This window comes from Camelus dromedarius, chromosome 27 (assembly GCF_036321535.1).
Source record: "Camelus dromedarius isolate mCamDro1 chromosome 27, mCamDro1.pat, whole genome shotgun sequence".
Classification (NCBI taxonomy): Eukaryota; Metazoa; Chordata; class Mammalia; order Artiodactyla; family Camelidae; genus Camelus; species Camelus dromedarius.
Genome location: NC_087462.1, coordinates 4,700,120 through 4,719,531, shown reverse-complemented (window position 1 = coordinate 4,719,531; position 19,412 = coordinate 4,700,120). Strand labels below are relative to the sequence as shown.

Genomic DNA, 19,412 nt, shown 5'->3' with positions numbered 1-19,412 from the left:
GGCAATTCTCTTTCACAAGCTTCCTCCAGGTTGCCACTACATGAAAATCATTTCATTGTTTCCTTATTTTATTGTTTCCAAGTCACATTCACCTGCTTCTTCCTTTGGGATATTTTTTAGAGAACAAAAACAGTAAAACTGTAACATAGTTACAGCATACACTTGGCACTCGAATGCTTGGTTGAAATCCTAGCCTTACCACTTGAAACAGCCTGAGTCCCCATTTGTTCATCACAAAAATGGGTGTGAAAATGGCACTTCCCCTGGGATTATTTTTAATTTTATTTTGGGGATTATTTTTAGAATTAATCCAGAGAACATGTCCTCCAGAAAGTGGCCAAGTGCTTTACATAGTAAGTGCCTTAGCTGTCACCAGGACCCCCCTCCTCCCCCTGCTCCATGTGGTCCTTCCCTACCTGTGTGCAGAGTGGTGATTAGCCAGGTGCCACTTGCTAAGAACCTGATGCACCTTTCAGTTCCCACCCCGAGGAATTAAAAGCCAGTAGAAGGCCTGACATCTATTGCTGGCACCATTTCTAACATCCTCTGAGTGTTTCCTGTCCCAAGAATAAATTGCTCTATTGTCTTAGACTCATAGAGACACACATGGCTTAAATGAGTTGTTAGAGTCATTGGAGATTTAAAAAAAAAGCAATTCTTTGTTGTCCTGTACAATTGTAGTTGTTTAATTTTTTTATAACAGCTTTATTGAGATCTAATTCAGTGCCATACAATTCACTTTACAATTGCAAAGTTTACAGTTTGGCAGCTCTTAGTGCACTGGTCCATCCACGGAGCTGTGCAGCCATCACGACAATCAATTTTAGAACCCTTTCATCACCCCCACAGATGTCCCATACTCTCTGGCTGTCACTTCCCATCCCCCCTCCTCCAGCCCCTTGAAACCACTAACCTGCTTTCTGTGTCTATGGGTTTTCTTCTTCTGGACGTTTCATGTAAAAGGACTCACGCCACATGTGGTCTTTTGTGTCTGGCTTCTTTCACCAAGCGTGACGTTTTCAAGGCTCCTCTGTGTCACAGCCTGTGTCAGTGCTGCCTCCCGTGTTCCTGCCGAGTAATCTCCCTGTGTATGGACACGCCACATTTTGTTTATTTATTTATCAGTTCCTGGACATCTGAGTTGTTCCCACTTTTTGGCTGTCATGAATAACGCTGCTGTGGAGTTGTATGCATGTTTCTGGGTGGACCTGTTTTTTCATTTCTCTTGAGTCTCTACCTCGGAGTGGAGGTAGGTTGCTAGGTCAGATGGTAACTCTTTGCTTAGCCTTTTGGGGAACTGCCAGATGGTTTTGTGTGGCAGCTGCACCATTTTCCATTCCCACCGGAAAAGTATGGGGGCTCCGATTTCTCCACATCCTTGTCAACACTTACTATTGTCTGTTGTTTTAATTTTAGCCATCCTGGTGGGAGTGAAGTGGTATCTCATCGTGGTTTGTTTTTGCATTTCTCTGATGTCCAACAGCTGGTTAATCTTTGAATGCACATTCATATCTGATTTTGGTCCTCCCACAGCTTGGGGAGAGCGGTGGGCTTGTGTTCTTTGTATTTGCATCAATTTCACAATTTTGTGTGTTTGTGTGAAATACAGAGTGTGAGGCTCAGGCTTCAGAAGCCCAGACCTGTGGCCGAGTCTAAGCTGTATGTTGCCAGGTATAATATAGGGCACCATGTTAATTTTATATAGAAAAATGAATAATTTTTAAGGGTAAGTATGGCCCAAATATTGCATGGGATATACTTATCCTAAAAAGTACTTGTTGCTTATCTGAAATTCAAATTTAACTGGGTGTCCTGCATTTTTATTTGCTAAATTTGGCAACCTTGACTGTCACCAGGGGGCCATATGTCCTTGAGTGTCCTTGGCTTTGCCTCTCAGAGGTCCAGTTTCCCCACCTGTGGGGTGCAGAGGGGGCCTGTTGGGGGGTGTCCGTGAAGCAGTACCTGTCCAGACCTTTGTATGTGGCTGCTGTGTATGTGAGAAGCTGAGAGCCCCAGACCAGGCTTGAGTGTCATGAGTGTGTGGGGCTGGAACTGGCATCTCAGTCCCCTTAAAGCTTGCTCCTAATTTCTGAGTGAGTGAGTGTATGTGTGTGTGTGTTTGCAAGGAGAAGCTGTCTAAAGAATCCAGTTCTGTTGAAGGTTAACTCCAGTATTAGGAACACAGGATGAGGGTAAGATCCAAATAGGTATATGGAGGAAAGGAAATCAGAGAAGGCTGCCTGGAGGAGTGGTGTCTGAACTGGATCTTGGAGGATGATGGGCTGGATTTAGAAATAGGGAGCTAAGGTATAAAGGACTTTGACAGCCCAAGGGGGTAGGGCTACCCTGTTCGGTACAGTAGCCACTAGGCACATGTATCTATTTCTTTCTAAATTAACTAGAGTAAAATCAAATCTCCAGTTCCTCAGTCTTAGCCACATTTCAAGTGCCTGACAGCCACAAATGGCAGCGGCTTCCACGGCGGCCATGCATATGGAGAACATTTCTATCACTCTAGAAGTTCTGTTGGACTGTGTTGGACTAGGGCAAGTGTCACCAAACTACAGTGGCAGGGCAAAACACCAGCCCACAGCCTGCTTTTATAAATAAAGTTTTATTGGAACACAGCCGCAGCCACTCATTGTCTCTGGCTGCTTTTGAGCTTATAACGGCAGAGTGATGTAGTCTGGATGGAGGCTGTCTGACCGCACAATTGAAAATATTTATTGTCTGCACCATTATAGAAAATGTTTGCCCACCCCTGGTCCAGAGGAATGAAGGCGTATTCCCCTAGAGATGGCTGTGATACGTTCAGGAGAAACAAACAATGGCGAAACAAAACAGCTGACGCTAACAGAGCACCTACTATGTGCCAGCCACTGCATGATTTCACTCACTCCTCTTCATAGGTCACGTTACAGGGAGGGCAGAATTGTGTGAGTGGTGGGCAGGCCTTGTCACATGGTGCAGATGCAGGAGCAGAACCTCCATGGCCCTGAGAGGAAAGTGCAGGGCCGTGGGGAGCCATGGAGGGGCCACCTGCGGGAGAATGAGCATGCAGGGTGTTTGTACAGGGGAGATCAGACTCTCTGGCAAGCCCTTGCCACATCCAGGTAAAGGTAATTAGGCCTTGGCTGCCTGCCAGGGAGGCAGGTTGAGAAGGAGCGTCATTGAGGTGGGAGAATTGACAAAACAGTGTCAGTTCTCCTTGTCCCGTTTCTGAGGCGGGCACCTTTACCCCCATAAATCTATTTCCTGAAGATTATCGCCACTGACTCACTGGGGACGGTTCTCCTTTCCCCTTTGGCACCTGCTGCATTACTCAATCCCTCGTAATCCCAGTGTCTCCATTGCGTCATCTTTGATGCAATGACTTTAAGGCTTCTCACAGGTACTGCCAAAGGAATTATTATTATTATTATTTTGCCCTTTGAGAGTAATTACTTAGGCATGGACACTTCACAGAGAAAGCCACCGATCAGGGCTGGCTAGAGAATTCACAGAGCCCAGCGCAGAATGAAACCCTGGGGCCCCTCGCTCAAAAACGATTAGGGATTTCAAGGTGGAGGGAAGAGCATTAAGCCAAGCGCAGGGCTCTTCTGAGCGGGTGCAGGACCCGGGTCACATGCCCGTGTAGCTGGCCCTGCCGCTGATTCTTACAAACCATCCTTGGGGGGTTTGCTCACCTGTCCCGCTCTCTGCTTGTCTGCACTTGCAGTGTGCCCCGGCATGGACATCCGGAACAACCTCACCCGGCTGCACGAGCTGGCCAACTGCTCCGTCATCGAAGGACATCTGCAGATACTGCTGATGTTCAAAACGAGGCCTGAGGATTTCCGAGACCTCAGTTTCCCCAAACTCATCATGATCACCGATTACTTGCTGCTCTTCCGGGTCTACGGGCTGGAGAGCCTGAAGGACCTGTTCCCCAACCTCACGGTCATCCGGGGCTCCCGCCTCTTCTTCAACTACGCGCTGGTCATCTTCGAGATGGTTCACCTGAAGGAGCTTGGCCTCTACAATTTGATGAACATTACGCGGGGCTCGGTCCGCATCGAGAAGAACAATGAGCTCTGCTACCTGGCCACCATCGACTGGTCGCGCATCCTGGACTCCGTGGAGGATAATTACATCGTGCTGAACAAAGATGACAACGAGGAATGTGGGGACATTTGTCCAGGCACTGCCAAGGGCAAAACCAACTGCCCTGCCACTGTCATCAATGGGCAATTTGTCGAGCGGTGTTGGACGCACAGCCACTGTCAGAAAGGTACACCGGGGTCTGCGGGGGCCTAAGCCGTTTCTCATGGTTTGTTGGTTAGAAAGAAGCTGGAGGCATTCACGAGACCAGGTGGTGGCAAAGTTTCCTGCAAAGCCTCCGAAATTAAATATTTTAAGCCTTGCAGTCTGCACTGGTCTCCATGGCAACCACGCAGCCTCCCACTATTGGCGTGGGAAAGCAGCCACAGGCAACGCATAAGCAAGTGCTCGTGGCTGTGTTTCAATAAAACTTTATTTGCAAAACCAAGCAGGGGGCCGGATGTTGCCAAATCCTGGGCTAGACAGTTGAATGTTCCTCTTGCTCGAGCAAGCGGATGAGCATGGACTTTGTTGTCAAAAAAACCCAAATTTATTTTCTATCTGATTATAGAAGTGAGATTGCAGATTGCAAAAAAGAACTGTGTAAAGCTAAAAAACCAAAACAGCCATCCGTATTCCACAATGATTGGGGGTACTTCCTGCTAGTGGTTCTGTTCTGTCTTAACTAACTCTCCCTGTTTTGGGGGCATTTGGATGATTGTCAGTTTTCACAAAGAGGGGTGAACATTTGGGGTGGGTCAAAGCTTTATGGAACTTTTTTTTTTTTTTCCCTTCACATCTTGCTTTTCCTGAAGTGTAATTTCTGGGTCAAAGTTTTTTGATACAGATTGCCAAATGGCTTTCCGGAAATGTTGTACCAGAGGGCACTCCTCTTCGCATTGGCTGAGAGGGAACACCTTGGCCAGCTTTGAGTGTTGTTTGAAAAGTCTTTCCTAACTTCCCGGAGGGAGGTGCTGAGGTGGTGTCATCGTTCTATTTGCGTTTCTTTGATTCCTATCAGGGTCGAACCTTTTAAAACATGTTTGTTTATCATTTGGGTTTTCTCTTCCTCCTGTTCGTAGCCTTTGTCCGTTTATTTTTTTGTGCTTTAGTGGTTTTTGAAATATTAATCTGTGTGTGGTTTTCCTTGACGAAGACTGTTAACTCTTTGCCAATTACGTTTTCAGACGTTGTTGTTCAGTGGTGAAAGTACTCTGGGTGTCAGTTGCTCTGGAAGCTTAAAATGTTTATGGAGGTCAGAGCCGGATTTTCACATGCCTCTCGTATTATTTTATACTGAGAAAGTTCCCTTCTATCCATAAAAATGAATGCTTTTTTTTTCCTCCAAGTTTTCTATTTTAATTTTAATTATTATCATTTTAAAAAAACTGTCCTGGGTATTTGGGATTTGTTTGTGCTCATGATTCAAAAGGGTATCCATTCCCCTCCCCACCCCAAAAGCTAGTCAGAGTCTCAATGCCATTTATTGAAGAAATTTACGCCTTTGTCATTGATTTGGGGTCTGTTTCTTGGTCTCTGTAAATACTCCTGCCTTTTCTCTCTCTGGGGCTGTTACTGTTCTAATCAGTGTTGTTTTGTAATGTTTTGGTTTCCAGGAAGACTAGTTCCACACACACACACACTGTGTTACTTGTTGATTGTTTTATTGACTCTTTCCCACATTGCGGAATTCCCGGGGAAGAATTAGCGAATGTGAGACGGAATGAGAGAGAGTGAGAGGATGGTTTAAGGGTTGTATCACAAAAGATACGGGAAGGGATAAAGGAGGGGCTTCTTACCTGAGCTCAAAGCTATGAGGAAGCCACACAGGGTGAGTCCTAAGTAGCATCCCTGGACTCAGTAGGGAGGACTCCATTGACCTCCGGAGAGGGGCCCTTTCAGGTCTGGGATGCTGGACGGGAGGAAACAGGAGGTGAGAGTGGACACCGCTCTTTAAGAGGTTGAGCGATGAAGGGAACGAGAGCCTGGTGGTTTGTGGATGGGGAAGGAATGATGATCATTATACTGTGGAAAAGTCTTGAGAACGTCGGTAGGTCAGGGACACAGAGAAGCCAAGTGATGCCCGAGAGGAAGGATCGAAGCCGGGGCAAAGTCCTGGCGGAAGTAGAGGACCACCCGTGGACTTGGAATTTTGTATGAGAACAGGGAGACTTCTCAGCCATGGGTAGGATTCGGGGTGTGGGTGAATGAACTGGGTGGGAGAGATGATCTCGAAGAATCTGGAGGTGGGGGTGGGGAGGAGAGGCTGCCTAGGACCTCCTGTGTTATGTGGACACACAGCTGCAAGGGGAGCTCTGTTATCCTTGCTTTAGAGACCAGAGGGGTTACTTAATTTGCTAAGACCACACAGCTAATAAAATACAGTGAGGGTTTGTACCATGTCTGAGACACAAAAATAGCATGTGTGTTTTGCAGGAAGAGTGGGGGGGCGGGTGGGGGTTGCCCCTTCTGTTTAGAGCTGCTTAAGCCACTTCTAGCTGGGGCACCAGGAAAACAGCGAACACTTTTTCATCCCAGTGCTCCGTCCTCCAAATTCACATTCTTGTTTGAAATGCTCCAGGCTCACACGTCTTGAGATATAATTTAAGACATTCCTCTGTGGATTTATTTCTGTACCGATTTTAGTCAAAATATCCAGGATGGTATTATTTGCAGAAATGTCCCTAATGTTTTGAGCAGTGCTTTTTTTTTTTTTTTCTTTAATCTTGTGCTTTTGAGAACAGGGCTTGCTTTTCCAGCACTGGGGGTTTCGCCACCAGGGAAGGTGTGGCTTTGCACGTATTCCTGCGGCTGAGACCTTCCAGGTACCAGATCCTGGAGTCTGGCATTGATGTCAGCTGCCCCTGGTTTGTAATCAGTGATGGGGTCCCCTAGGCAAGGCATTGTCCTGTCCTGGTAACAGATGTCAAGATATGATTTTTTTTTTTTTTTTGAACAGACACTCTTGTCTATTGAGTACAACTCATCTCTGGCTTTTTTTCCCCCTTCCATTTCTTTAATTGTGGTAAAATACACATAACATAAAATTTCCCATCTTAGCCATCTTTAAGTGTGCAGCTCAGTGGCATTAAGCACATTTACATTGTTGTGCAGCCATCCCCACCATCCATTGCCAGAACTTTCTCATGTTCCCAAACTGAAACTCTGTCCCCATGAAACACTCACTCACCGTCCCTCCCCCAGCCCCTGGCCCCCACCATCCCACTTTCTGTCTCTGTGGATTTGACTCCTCTAGGGACCTCAAATAAATGGAATCATACAGTATTTTTTTTTTTAAATCTGGCTTATTTCACTGAGTATAATGTCCTTAAGGTTCATTCATGTGGTAGCAGGTGTCAGAATTTCCTTCCTTTTTAGGGCTGAGTAATATTCCATTCTGTGGATGAACCACATTTTGCTTATCCATTTATCCATCAATAGACACTTGGGTTACCTCCACCTCTTGGCTATTGAATAAGGTTGCTCTGAACATGAGTGTACACCTCCAGCTTTTAAAATATTACTTTGTTACTGTGGCTTTAGAAGGCTTATACAACATGGTGTGGGACATTTGAATGCAAAACAGACTGAAATGAGCTTTTGGAGAATACTCCCCTGTCTTAGGCAACAGACACAGACCTGTGAAAGCTATCCATCAAGTCTTCCATTCTCCTAGAGGTCTCTTCGAGCCTTTTTCTTGCACGATGGCCAGGCTCAGGAAACATCAAAGGTCTGGTCAGCATTTGGCATGAATGCATTGGGTGGTCCTTGGACCCAGTTTAAGCCTTTTCTACAGTGTCCCCTCTTCCACCTGACCCCAACAATGATGCTTTTGGCAGAGAGAGAAAAAAAAATTCACAATGGTTAAAGTAATTAAAAGGAAAAAAAAAGTCACTGTGTTGTGTGGCTTGAGATGCTCCCTCTCCATCACTGTGTCTGTGTATTCAGGGTGGAGGTGCCAGTAGAGGTCAAGTGCAAGGAGTCCTGGATGGGCAGAGTACAGGCAGAGTCCATGTACGCTGGGCCACAAAATGTGTTTATTGAGAGACGGCTACGTGCCAGGTACTGGGGTCCTCGGGGCCACAGGAGGGAACAGCCCCTGCCTCCTTGGAGAGGACCTTCTGGTGACAAATACAGACATTGTGGGGAAGGTTACAAGAGGGAGGTCTGTGGGCGAAAGCCTGGGGCGAAGCCCTAACTGGTCTCCAGGGTCGGAGAACACCTCCCCGCCCCCCACCTTCGTGAGCCCTTAGGATCCAGAGGGCCGGCCTTGCTGGCCCCGCTTCCAGGTGGTCACGAGAATTGTTCCGAGTCTCGCTTTGCCATTTGCTGCTCACGAGCTGGACCACGCCTGCATTTCCCGATCTGAAGAGCCACGATGATGATGGGACCTGCTTGTCAGGGCTGTGGTTTGGGGGTGGAATGAGATTCTACACAGGGTGCACTAAGTCCAGCCCCTGGCACTTGTGAAGGTTCTGGAAGCTTCTCTCAGGCACCATAAGGCTACTACCCTTTCTGGGCAGACCAGCCGCTGGGGAAGTGTCTGCCAAAGCTTGGCTCCATTTCCGACTTCGGTCTTGGGGGCAGGCAGAGGGAAAGGCCCACCGCGTGACCTGCTGAGGAGGGCTGGGCGCTCGGACTCACGCTTACCTGGTGCTCAGCTCCCGACACTCTGGGGACCCCAAGCTCTGGGCTTTTGGGGAGGGGGGACCAGAAACCACGAGGCTTGCTTGACCAGCTGCTCTGGCCAAACCCACTGGCATTTTTTTTCTGGGAGGCCACCCCAGCTGCTCGCTGCCAGTCAGAGGGGTGGGTGAAGCCGGGGCCTGCTGGGCGCCAGGGAACTGGTCAGCGATGCCGTCTCTGGACATCAGCAAGAAAGCAGGAGCGGGGTGCAGAGGGAGGCCAGTCTCTCCTTCTTGACTTTGCCCTTCCGTCCGTGTTTCAGGGCCTCTGGAAGGTGGGAGGCACTATTACATTAAGGACCGGGTACTGATTGGTTGATTGATTGAAGTGTAGTCAGTTTACAATGTTGTCTGCATTTCTACCGTAAACACCAGGTATTTAAATGCATGCGCAGCCACCCTTGAAGGATTTGTTCTTAGGCAAAGGTTTGCACTTCCTATTGAAATGTTCTTTTCCTTCTTCCATTTTTTTTTTTTAAAACTTTCCCTTTGATATCCTAATCATCAGAATCTTCTTGGCAGCAAACGCTAGTTTCGTGCCAGACGCGGTTCTGAGCGCTCTGCGTCTGATGCTGCAACAATTCCTTCTCCCAGACGAGGCCCCGGAGGCCCCGGCGGGCTACACCGCTGGCCCCGGGTCACGGGGGTAGTAAGCAGTAGAGATGGGCTTCAAACCCGAAACCCAGGTGCTCTGGCTTACAGTCCGAGCTCTTAAGCATTGTGCTTTCTTTTCCTGCGCTCATTGCGGAAAGCTGCGGAACTGCAGAGAACAAAGAAATCTGGGGTTGGGAGAGGGCCTTTAGGATTTGCCCCCTGCCAGCGTTCTGGCTGCCTTCTCTTGCAGCCCCTCTCATCTCGTCTTCAGTTAGCTGCCTCCTCCTTCAGACTACGTTCTCTCGAATACAGGGACCAGGACGTTTATTGTTGTGTCCCGTAGATAAACAAGGCCACCTTTGACCGCTCTTCACTAGCTAAGGCTTACTGAGCACTTATTATGTGCTAAGTCCTGTGCCGAGAATGGGACAGGCTCTGCCTCCTGGAATCCTCACCGGAGCCTGTGAGAAGATGTTATTCCCATTTTGCAGAAGGGAACACTGAGGCTCAGATAGTAATTAAGAAACTAGGAGACATTGCTGGGAAGTGGTTTGATCTCAGACTTGCCTGGTGTAAAGCCCTTGACCAGAAATCAGCAAACTATGATCCTCGGGTCAAGTGCAGCCCTCTGGCAGCGTTTGCATGGGCTGTGAGCTCAGAATGCTTTTTATACTTTAAAAATATTGAGGGGGGAAATATAAAGAATGGTATTTTGTGAGAGGTGAAAGTGATATGAAATGAACACTTCGGTGTCGCTAAATGAAGTTCATTGGAGCCATGCTTGGTCATTTGCTCATTTACATCTTGCCTGGGGTTGCTGTAGTACTAAGGGCAGTTACAACAGAGCTGATACGGCTCTTTACAGAAAATAAAGTGTGCCGACGTCCGTTCTTGGCTGTGCAGCTTGTGAAGGTGAGAGAGATCTTTAGGGATAGAGGCTGTTTACAGTGGAAGTTGGGACCATCTCAGTAGCAGTCCAACATGGTCCCTCTGCCCCTTGCTGGCACCAAGGGAAGGGGCTACAAAGTAGAGGATATCATCCTTGCCCCTCAGGAGCTCTCAGTGTGGCTGGGGAGTTGAAAGGCAGTAATGAATTAGCCATTCAAGGCAGCCCAGCCAGCAGGAGATGTCACAAGGCAAGACAGGAACCCCCCACCCCCACCCGCCCCCGCTGCTTTCCCCAGCAAATGAGTCATTGGGCCAGTGGTTCTAGACACGTTTGGTGCCAGGGCACCTGGAAGTCATGATGTTCTCCAGATAACACTGCCGAATATTGATAAATTAAATTCCTTGGTGGCTATGTCACTGTAGTCCATGCAGAAAGTGGAAAAGTCTTGAATGATACTAACAAAAGACAAAAGACGGTAGATTGCATAGCATAGTGGGCGATTTGCATGTTTCGTTCCTATTTATTCCTTTGGGTTTTGTCAAAGATCTCTTCTTAAAAAATCTAGGAGAGAGTTGAAAGCACCATACTGAAAAAATTTCCATGGTCTTTGTAATTTCTTTGTCACTGAGATGATTGGAATTTGTAAAACGAACTTCTGACTCTGGCGATGACTGGATTTTGTGTAGCAGGAAAGAGCAAGAGCTCCAGAGAGTAATTTTCTGAGCCCCTCCTCCCTTCTCCAGGATTGATGACAAGTTGCCACTGGCATTTGGAGAAGGAGAGAGGTTGTTCCGGATTGGAGTGGTCCATCAGATGTGGTTTGGTTTGTGTGGCAAAGGATGCTCAGAAAGAGGGTGTGAGGGAAGGGTGTTCCAGGTGCGTGGAAAGGCAGCGACCAAAGCACATGGTACCTGCGCGGGCAAGGGTAAGGAGGCTGCCTCATGCTGTGAAGAGAGGCTTGGGCCGTCAGGTGCTCTGAATGCCGGAAGCTCTCCTGCAGGTGCGATGGAGAGCTCACGGAGGCTCCATCTGGGGCTCTACGTGCAGCACAGGCTGCTTCCACTGATACTGAGCGGGCGGTTGTGCTGAGACAGGCATGTTGCTGGGGCCCCAACGTCCTTGCTGAGTCTGGGAGAAAGTCGAAGAGATAACTATAGGGAAATAAACTTAGGTAGGCAAGGAAGTGTTTCCATAGGCTCAAGGGTGCACTGAAGACAGGTAGGCTGGCTGTCCGCATAGACACCTGACATCTTGGGGACAGAACTGGCCAAGAATTTATTAGCGAAGATGCAGACTTATGGTTCTAACAAGTGCCCAGCTCCCCGGAGGGGGCTTTGGGACCCTATCCAGTCACCTTTTCGCCTAGAGAAATAAATTGGCCCGATCCTTTGGCAGAAGGTGGGGTAGAGTTAAATACATAATTACGGAAAGGTCTGGTAACTTGGTAACTGGTCTGACGAGTTTTCCTTTTTCTCCCTCCTACTTGATGAAATTCATTGACCAGTCATCTCCCACCATGTCACCAGACCCTTTGTCGGCATTAAAATCTGTTCTTTGTGACTGAACACCTGAAATGCCCCAGGGAGGTCCCGGGGACCTCAGCTCCCGTCAGGCTGGGAGTCAGGTGCTCTCTGTGGTCAGTCCCTCTGTCTCCTTGCACCTGTGCCTGACAGACCACTCCTTTTCCCAGTAAAAGAGACCTGATGTGGGTAGTGGGTTTCAAAATTGTATCCTTTATCTCCTCTCCTTCGTCTCTCTCCACTTCTCCCTCCATTTCCCCCCAGTCCAACCTCCCACTTCCCCTTCTCTCTCTGCCTTCTCTTTGTCTTGGGCTTCGAGTCTGTTCTCGGGCTAAATGTCTGTCCACACTTAGAGATAAGTGATGTCAAGAGTGGGAAACAAACAAATGAAAAATTGCTTTCCTTTGGGTCCCCCCTTTGTCCGTCATGGGTGGGTCACGTGAATAGCAGCAGAGTGGGCTCTTTCTCTCCAGTTCCAGGTTTGGGAAGTGGACTGAGCTCTCCCAACCTGGACTTAAGCCACAGGACACAGAGGCACAGAATGGAGTGCGGTCATCAAACTGGCTCTGGGTGGGAGGGGGTGGTACCTGCTGGATAAAGTCCGTCATTGTCAAGTGCCTGGAGGGTTTGGGAAAGAGGATCACTTGACGTTTGTATTATAGGAGGTTTGTTTATTTGTTTGTTTGTTTGTTCATTTCTTGTTTTGCTCCATCAAAGAAGGTCTTGAATGATGGCTGCAGTCCAGAAAGGGAGATTGATTGCCAGGCTTTACCTGTGGGGTGTTTCCAAGCCCTCACCTATGCAGGAAACTGCTCTCTTTGGAAGATCTGATAAGGACAGGGTTTCAGTCGCGCCCTGGCGCTTAGTCGCGTTGGTAGCAAGCGCGCCCAGCACAACATTGTCTGTTAACCACCCGCAGTGCTTGTCTGCGGGTGGATGGGACTCCCATCGCGGATGCCTCGTTAGTGGTGACAAGTTGAAAGGTTTCCACATTAGCAAAGAAGTTGAGTAGCCTAACAGGCGATAGGCAGAGCATGCTTGAGCTGAAGCATTCAAGATTTCTTTTCTTTAGAAACGGTGTTTTTCACTGTAGCAAAATGCACTTAAGATTTACCGTTAGTGACGGTTGAGCATGTTCACAGTGCTGGGCAACCATTGTCACTGTCTTGTTCCAGAACTTGTCATCACCTCACAAAGAAACTCTGTGCCTGTTACCAGTCACTCCCCATTTCCTCTCCACCAGCCCCTGGCAACCATCAATCTACATCTGTCTCTGTGGACTTCCCTGTTGTAGATGTCCCATATAAATGGAATCACACAAGATGTGGCCTTTTATGTGTTGCTGCGTTCACTACGTGTGGTTTGGAGGTTGATCCCCATTGTCGCACACACCAGGACTTCATTCCCTTTTCTGGCTGAGTAATATTCCTTTGTATGGATACACTGTGTCTTGTTTATCCATTTACCAACTGGTGGGCGTTTGAGTTACTTCCGCCTTTTGGTTATGGTGAATAGTGCTGCCGCTGACGTTTGTGGGCACGTTTTTGTTTGAATACTTATTTCAGTTCTCTTGGGGGGCTGTGCCCAGGAGCAGAATTGCTCGGTCTGTGTTGCCAGTGCTGTATTTGGCGTACCTAGTACTAATTTGGTATTGCTTTATTTAAGGATGTTCTATGTTTTTGTTTAGAGTCAAGAGTCAAGGGTTTTTGTTTTTGTTTTCTTGTTTTTTGCTTTTGATTTTATTTTTTAAAAGACATTTTATTATCAAAGAAAACACAGATTCAGAAAAACCGCACAAGACAAATGTACAGCCTAATGCATTACTCTAAGGCAAACAACCTTATGACCGTCTCTCCACCCTCCCCGAGCCCGGTTGATCAATAGCACTTTGCCTGCCTCCGGAACCCTTGCAGGGTCCCCATCCCAGTCACAGCCCCCTTCTTCCCCCCAAAATGGTCACTGTTCTCTCTTTTCTGCTGGTCACTTCCTTCTGTATATTTTTATCACTCGAGTGTGAGTCTTTAGACAATATTGTTTAGTCTTGCCCATTAAAAAAAAATGGATATGTCCCTTTGGATCTACAGACGTGATTCTCAACTGGGGGTGATTTTGCCTCCCAGGGGACATTTGGCAATGTCTTGAGACATTTTTGGGTGTCACAAGTTGTGGGGTGGGGGTACTCCTGGCATGGCATTGGGGGGGAGGCCAGGGGTGCTGCTCAACACCCTGCAATGCAGAGAAAACCTTTACCACCAAGAAGGATCCAGCCCCACTGTCAGTAGAGCTGAGGGTGAGAACCCCTAGCCTACAGGTTCCCCTCCATCCGTTTCTTTTCCTTATCCTCTCCCTGTTGGGGAACCGGGCTCTTCCACCCTGGGGCATGCCTCCAATCGGAGTGTCACTGACTGCCCTCTCCCGGCGGAGTTAATCATGGTCCTCTGTCCTATGGACCCAGAGCCAGGGTCAAACATGGGTTCTATTCCTTCTGTGGACTTTCTTTAACATCCACACCCCCAGCCCCAGCACTGTTTGCAACAGGCTGTGTTGAGAGATGATCATACTGGCTCCTCTTCCCCTGAAACATGGCCATGGGTAGTGGTGTGCGCTTCCATTATTATTGTTTTTTTCTTTTTCACAAATCTGAAAATTTTTTATACAGTCGGTACTCGTTGGCCTCCCTTTTTTAGTTTACGATAAACAAGGCACAGACTGAACTTCATAACAAAACTCTGTGTTCTTTACCAAGGCAAGTTTTGCTAGGAAAATTATTTTTATAAGCGAGTGAGGTATGAGGGTTATTTGCAAAGGAATTTTACAAGGGCAAGAAAAAAAAAATACAAGCAATTGATCTTAGGAGTTGTGGTTGTACAGAAGGCAGCACGAATTCAAGACCTTGAGGCTCATGTCAGAGGGAAAACAGTAGGCAAATCGAGAAAGGAAAGATACCCCAAGTGGGGATGAGTTTGATGAGGAAAACGTTGGAAAACGTCTTGAAGATTCCCATGTAGTTCAGATGAGGCTGCACTTCTGCGTAGACGTGCACAGCTTTGAAAGGATGTCTTTGAGACCCACAAGCTTGATGCACTGCCTGGCTTGATCTGAGGACTACTGGCCTTTGAAGTGTTACATTTACAAGTGTTTCCTGTTGGGGGTTGGAAATAACAGCAGTGGGCATCTGGTGGAATGAAACACAGGAGTTGGAGGGACATAAGAAAATGAAGGACACATTGGTGTGTTGGCCTTGAGGTCTTGGAAGGAAGGCTGAAGGGAGCTAAAACAGACTCAGGTCAGATGAGTTACAAATTCAGAATCAAAGAAGTCAGAAAATGACATCAATTCTTTCCCCTTTGATGCAAAGTGAAAATGTTGCCTACACAGGGGCAGTGGATGTCTGAGTTCTTCCTGGCTCCGTGAAGGAGACCTAGGGAGGGAGCTAGCCAGCCAGCTGGACCAGTGGGAATCCGTTCTTCAGGACCTGTTCTTGTTCACGCCTTGCGTGCAACGTGACGTTGGTCGTCAGTTGGTTTTATTTCGGAGGACATTAGAATATCTGTAGAGGGGCCTTGCTGGGCTTGCTTGTCACCGGCTTCCCTTGTGCTGTTTCCCTCTTAAGGTCTCATCTGCTTTCAGCTGCCGCCTCTCCTAGGTTTGCGGGTGGGATTCAGGAAAGGTAAGTTGGTTGAAGGTCCCAGCTTGAGTGGTGGCGTGGAACCAACTTGGTGACATTCTAGAGCAGCGTTGTCCAAAAAGGTAACCCCACTAGCCACATGTAGCTGAGTTAAAATGAAAAAAAAAAAAAAAAATGAAGCCTTGGTCCCCTGGTCACATTCACCACATTTGGACAACACGGATGGAGGACATGTCCAGCCCCGCGGAGAGTTCTCCTGGGCAGCACTGCTCTAGGGCATTTCATTTGACGGTTAAGGGCAGCTCTGGAGTCACACGGGCCTGGTTTTGAATTGTGCGACCTTGGGCAAGTTGCCAAGCTCTTCTCAGCCTCTGTTTGCTCATCTATAATGAGGAATTGTAAGGGAACCAGCCTCAAAGTTTTTTTTTTTAATCTCGACTTTTAACCGATACATCTTCTTTTGATAAAAGTAAAAATCTCATTCCTCTTCTCTGACTTTGAGTTTGATATTTTCCCCCTTAAACATGAAATATAACAATGAGGTTTTTTTTTTTTTCAACCTTTGTAAGCCCTTGAGAGTCCCAGGAATAGAGGCAGGAGTGGCTTGAGAAAGTTGAGCACAACAAAGAGGCCATTATAGGTACATCTGTGGGAGAAGAGGAACAAGGAAGGGGAAATGGTGTCGACCAGGGCTGAGAATGTCGACTGGGGCTGAGGGTGTCATCATGTCTATGGGTGGCCAAGATCGAGGAATGTGTCAGCTCCTTCCTGGCTTCTCCTCGCTCTCTGGGGAACAGAGAACAGAGTGCTTTGCAGCCTAAGCAGAATAGAATGAGTGTGGGCAGAGAGGAAATAGACTCAGGATGGGTAGGACACCGAGGGAGGCCTCAGCCTGAGCTTGTCTTCCTGGCTCGGCATTGAGCATCAAAGTCAACTCATGATTGCTGGTGATGGGAATCTACTCAGATTCACTTAAACCACAAGGGGGTGGTTTACTGGGAGGACATGAGGTCTTCTCTTGGAACTTGTATCAGCTAGCTCTTGCTGTGTAACAGACCTTCCCCCAAATATAATGGCTTTGCACAACTGTCATTTATTTTGCTCATGATTCTGTGAAGTAGGTTTTCTAAGTAGGTTTTCTGGGCTGGACATGCCCTCCCACACAGCTCACCACAGACACAGGCTTGCTTATTCCCTGCGTCTGGAATGAGCTGGTGGGATGGCTGGTAGCTGGATGGCCCAACATGGCCTCACTCATGTGACTGGTAGTTGATGCTGGCTGTCAGCTGGGATGCTTTGGTTTTTCTCCACATGGTCACTCATCCTGCAGGAGCCTAGCTAAGATTTGGATCATATGGTGGTCTCAAGGTTCCAAGATCAGCAAGAGATCAATCCCCAGTGCACAAGCACTTTTCAGATCTCCGTTTGCTTCATGTGTGCTAATATCCCATTGGTCAAAGCCAGTCACATGACCAAGGCAAGCTTGAAGGAAGAGTGTGGATATAGACACCACCTGTTGGATGGAGAGGAAGCATTTGTGGCTGTCTTTGTCACCTACACAGAATCTCAGGACGGGAAACACAGTGGAACTCATGAAATATTTTAGCCAGGACTTAGAACTTGATCAGACACCCAAGACTGTGTATGGTATAACTGAGGATCTAAAATGGTTTTCCGCAGGAGCTATTTAATTTCCTGAATTTCAGTTATTGAATAATCAGTTCCTTTCCCAAAGACTCTTGATGTTTTCTTTATCATTTATTAAATTCAACCAAAAACCAAGATCTGCTTCAGGGACATCAATTCTATTTCATGCATCTGTGTCTGTTCTTCCCCCAGAAACATACTGATTTAATTATTATAGATTTAGAACATGTTTTATTGATGATAGATCCAGTGTTTTCCTTTACATTTTTTCAAAATGTTTATTCTTCTTGTCGAACTTAAGAATCTCCAAATCAACATCCTTTAGTACACATAAAAGTCATTGTGATTTTGATTAAAAATTGTACTTAATTGATAAATTAACATAAGAAATTGATGCCTTAATGTTTTTCCTTTTCATGCAGGTATGTGATCAGTTTTTCTGTTTGTTCAAATCTTTTCATGTTGTGCTTTTAAAAATATTTATCCCATATATTTCTTACTATGATGATTCCTAATTCCTGTAACATGGAGTTTTTGTGGTTAGTTGTTGCTCCCGTGAATAAGCATGTTTATCCTGAATCCTGAATCCAGATCCTTTAGTGAAATTGATTAGTAGGTTTTTAATATTTTTATTCATTGTATACAATTTTATCTGTTACAAAATTTATTTTTTATTTTATTTTTTAATTTTAAGATTTTATTCTTTATATTTTTAAAATTTATTATTGTATTATTTCATTATTTTATTTTGGCAGTGGGGGTAGGTAATTAGGTTGATTTATTTTTAGAGGAGATACTGGGGATTGAACCCAGGACCTCATGCATGCTAAACATGTGCTCTACCACTGAGCTATACCCCCTCCATTTTAAAAATTTTTAATCATGTCTAAATGTTGACCTCTCATTTACTTTAAATCTTATTCTACTGAAAAGAACTTCAAGACTAATATTAAATATTTAACAGTGGTATTACCTGACAATCATGTTTAATAGATTTCATAATATAAAATCACCCCTGCTTTCCTGTGTAGTAAACCCTACTTGGTTGTGATGAGTTATTCTTTTAGTATAACGTTGAATTTGATTTGCTAGGTTTATTTTGTTTTTCTGGATTTTTACCATCTGTATTCATGAGTGAAATCATGTTATGTTTTTGGTATGTTTTATTTTACAATCTCCATCAGGTTTTATTATCTGATAGTCTAACCACATAAAGTGAACTAGGCAAGTTTCCATTTTCAATATTTTAGAATTATGACATTAGGACTAATGGTTCCTTGAAATTTGTTGGAAAAATCATATGGTGCAATAACTTTTTAAAGAAGTCATTCTTTAATAACTTAAAAAAATTCATGCTAGTTTATAGAATTCAGCTGAAAATTGTTTTAACCTCTGGTAAGATCTTCTGGAGTCAACTTTTGTGATTTGTATTTTCTTAGGGATCATTTCATTGAAATTTTCAGATTTAATAGCATGCTTTTATATCTTGTTGGTGTATTCTTCTTTGTGTCTATTTAGATTTGCCAGTTTTGCTCTCCCTTTTTTTTTTCTTCAGAAAAGCAGACCTTGGATTTATTATTCAATTATTTTTTTTCCCATTTTTTTTCATTTTTAGATTATTCTGAGCCATGATTTTGCTTTTTTCCCCTTGGTGTGAAGTGTTTGGATAACTCACCAGACACTGAAATCCTTTAAAATCCAATAAATCCAATAAGTTGGGGAACAAATAAATAAGTAAGTGAAGAATTTAATACCATAATTTTAATACAATTAAAGCCATGAATTCACCCCTAAACACAGCTTTGGCTGCCCTCACAGGTTTTGACTGAATAACATTCTTGTTTTCTAGAGAGTTTGTGAAGATAGCTTTGATTTGTTATTTTTGATAATTAGTATCATGAAAGCTGCGATTGAGTGCCTATCATTTTTTAATCACTTTATATAAATTATCTCAATCAACCTTCATAGCCTCCCTAAGAATTATCCTTGTTTTACCCTGGTTTAATAGCTCCAGAAGAGGTAAAGCGACTGGCCCAAGGTCACATGGATAATGGTGTGGGGGCAGGGTAGGGCTGGAATTTAGCCCATGGTCTGTTTTGATTCTAAACCATGTGCCTTTTTGACTCTGCTACACTGCCTCTCCAGTTGAGTGAGTTTTAATCACTAGTAGTTAGGGTTTAAAAAAAAAATTAACTGTTCATTTTAATAGGTTGTCTCAATTTCCGGTTGATGGGGTTTGAAAAAAAATTAACTTGTCGTAGAGTTTCTGCCTTTTATAATTGCTTGTGGCTTCTTTGTAGCTGAGTAACTGTTCAATGTGGCTTCTGTAGATGTTGTACAGAAGCTGGAAGAGCCTGTGAATTTAGAAT

General features: G+C 45.7%; 1 protein-coding gene across 5 annotated transcripts in view; it reads left to right on the top strand.

Moving 5' to 3' along the window:
* INSR (insulin receptor) overlaps window positions 1–19,412 on the top strand; it is a 113,915-nt gene that overhangs the window by 11,844 nt on the left and 82,659 nt on the right. For all 5 annotated transcript variants that reach the window (XM_064479815.1, XM_031437078.2, XM_064479816.1 and 2 more), the window contains exon 2: window positions 3,719–4,270. In XM_064479815.1, the coding sequence (XP_064335885.1) occupies window positions 3,719–4,270 (552 nt within the window). The remainder of the gene's footprint in view (window positions 1–3,718; window positions 4,271–19,412) is intronic.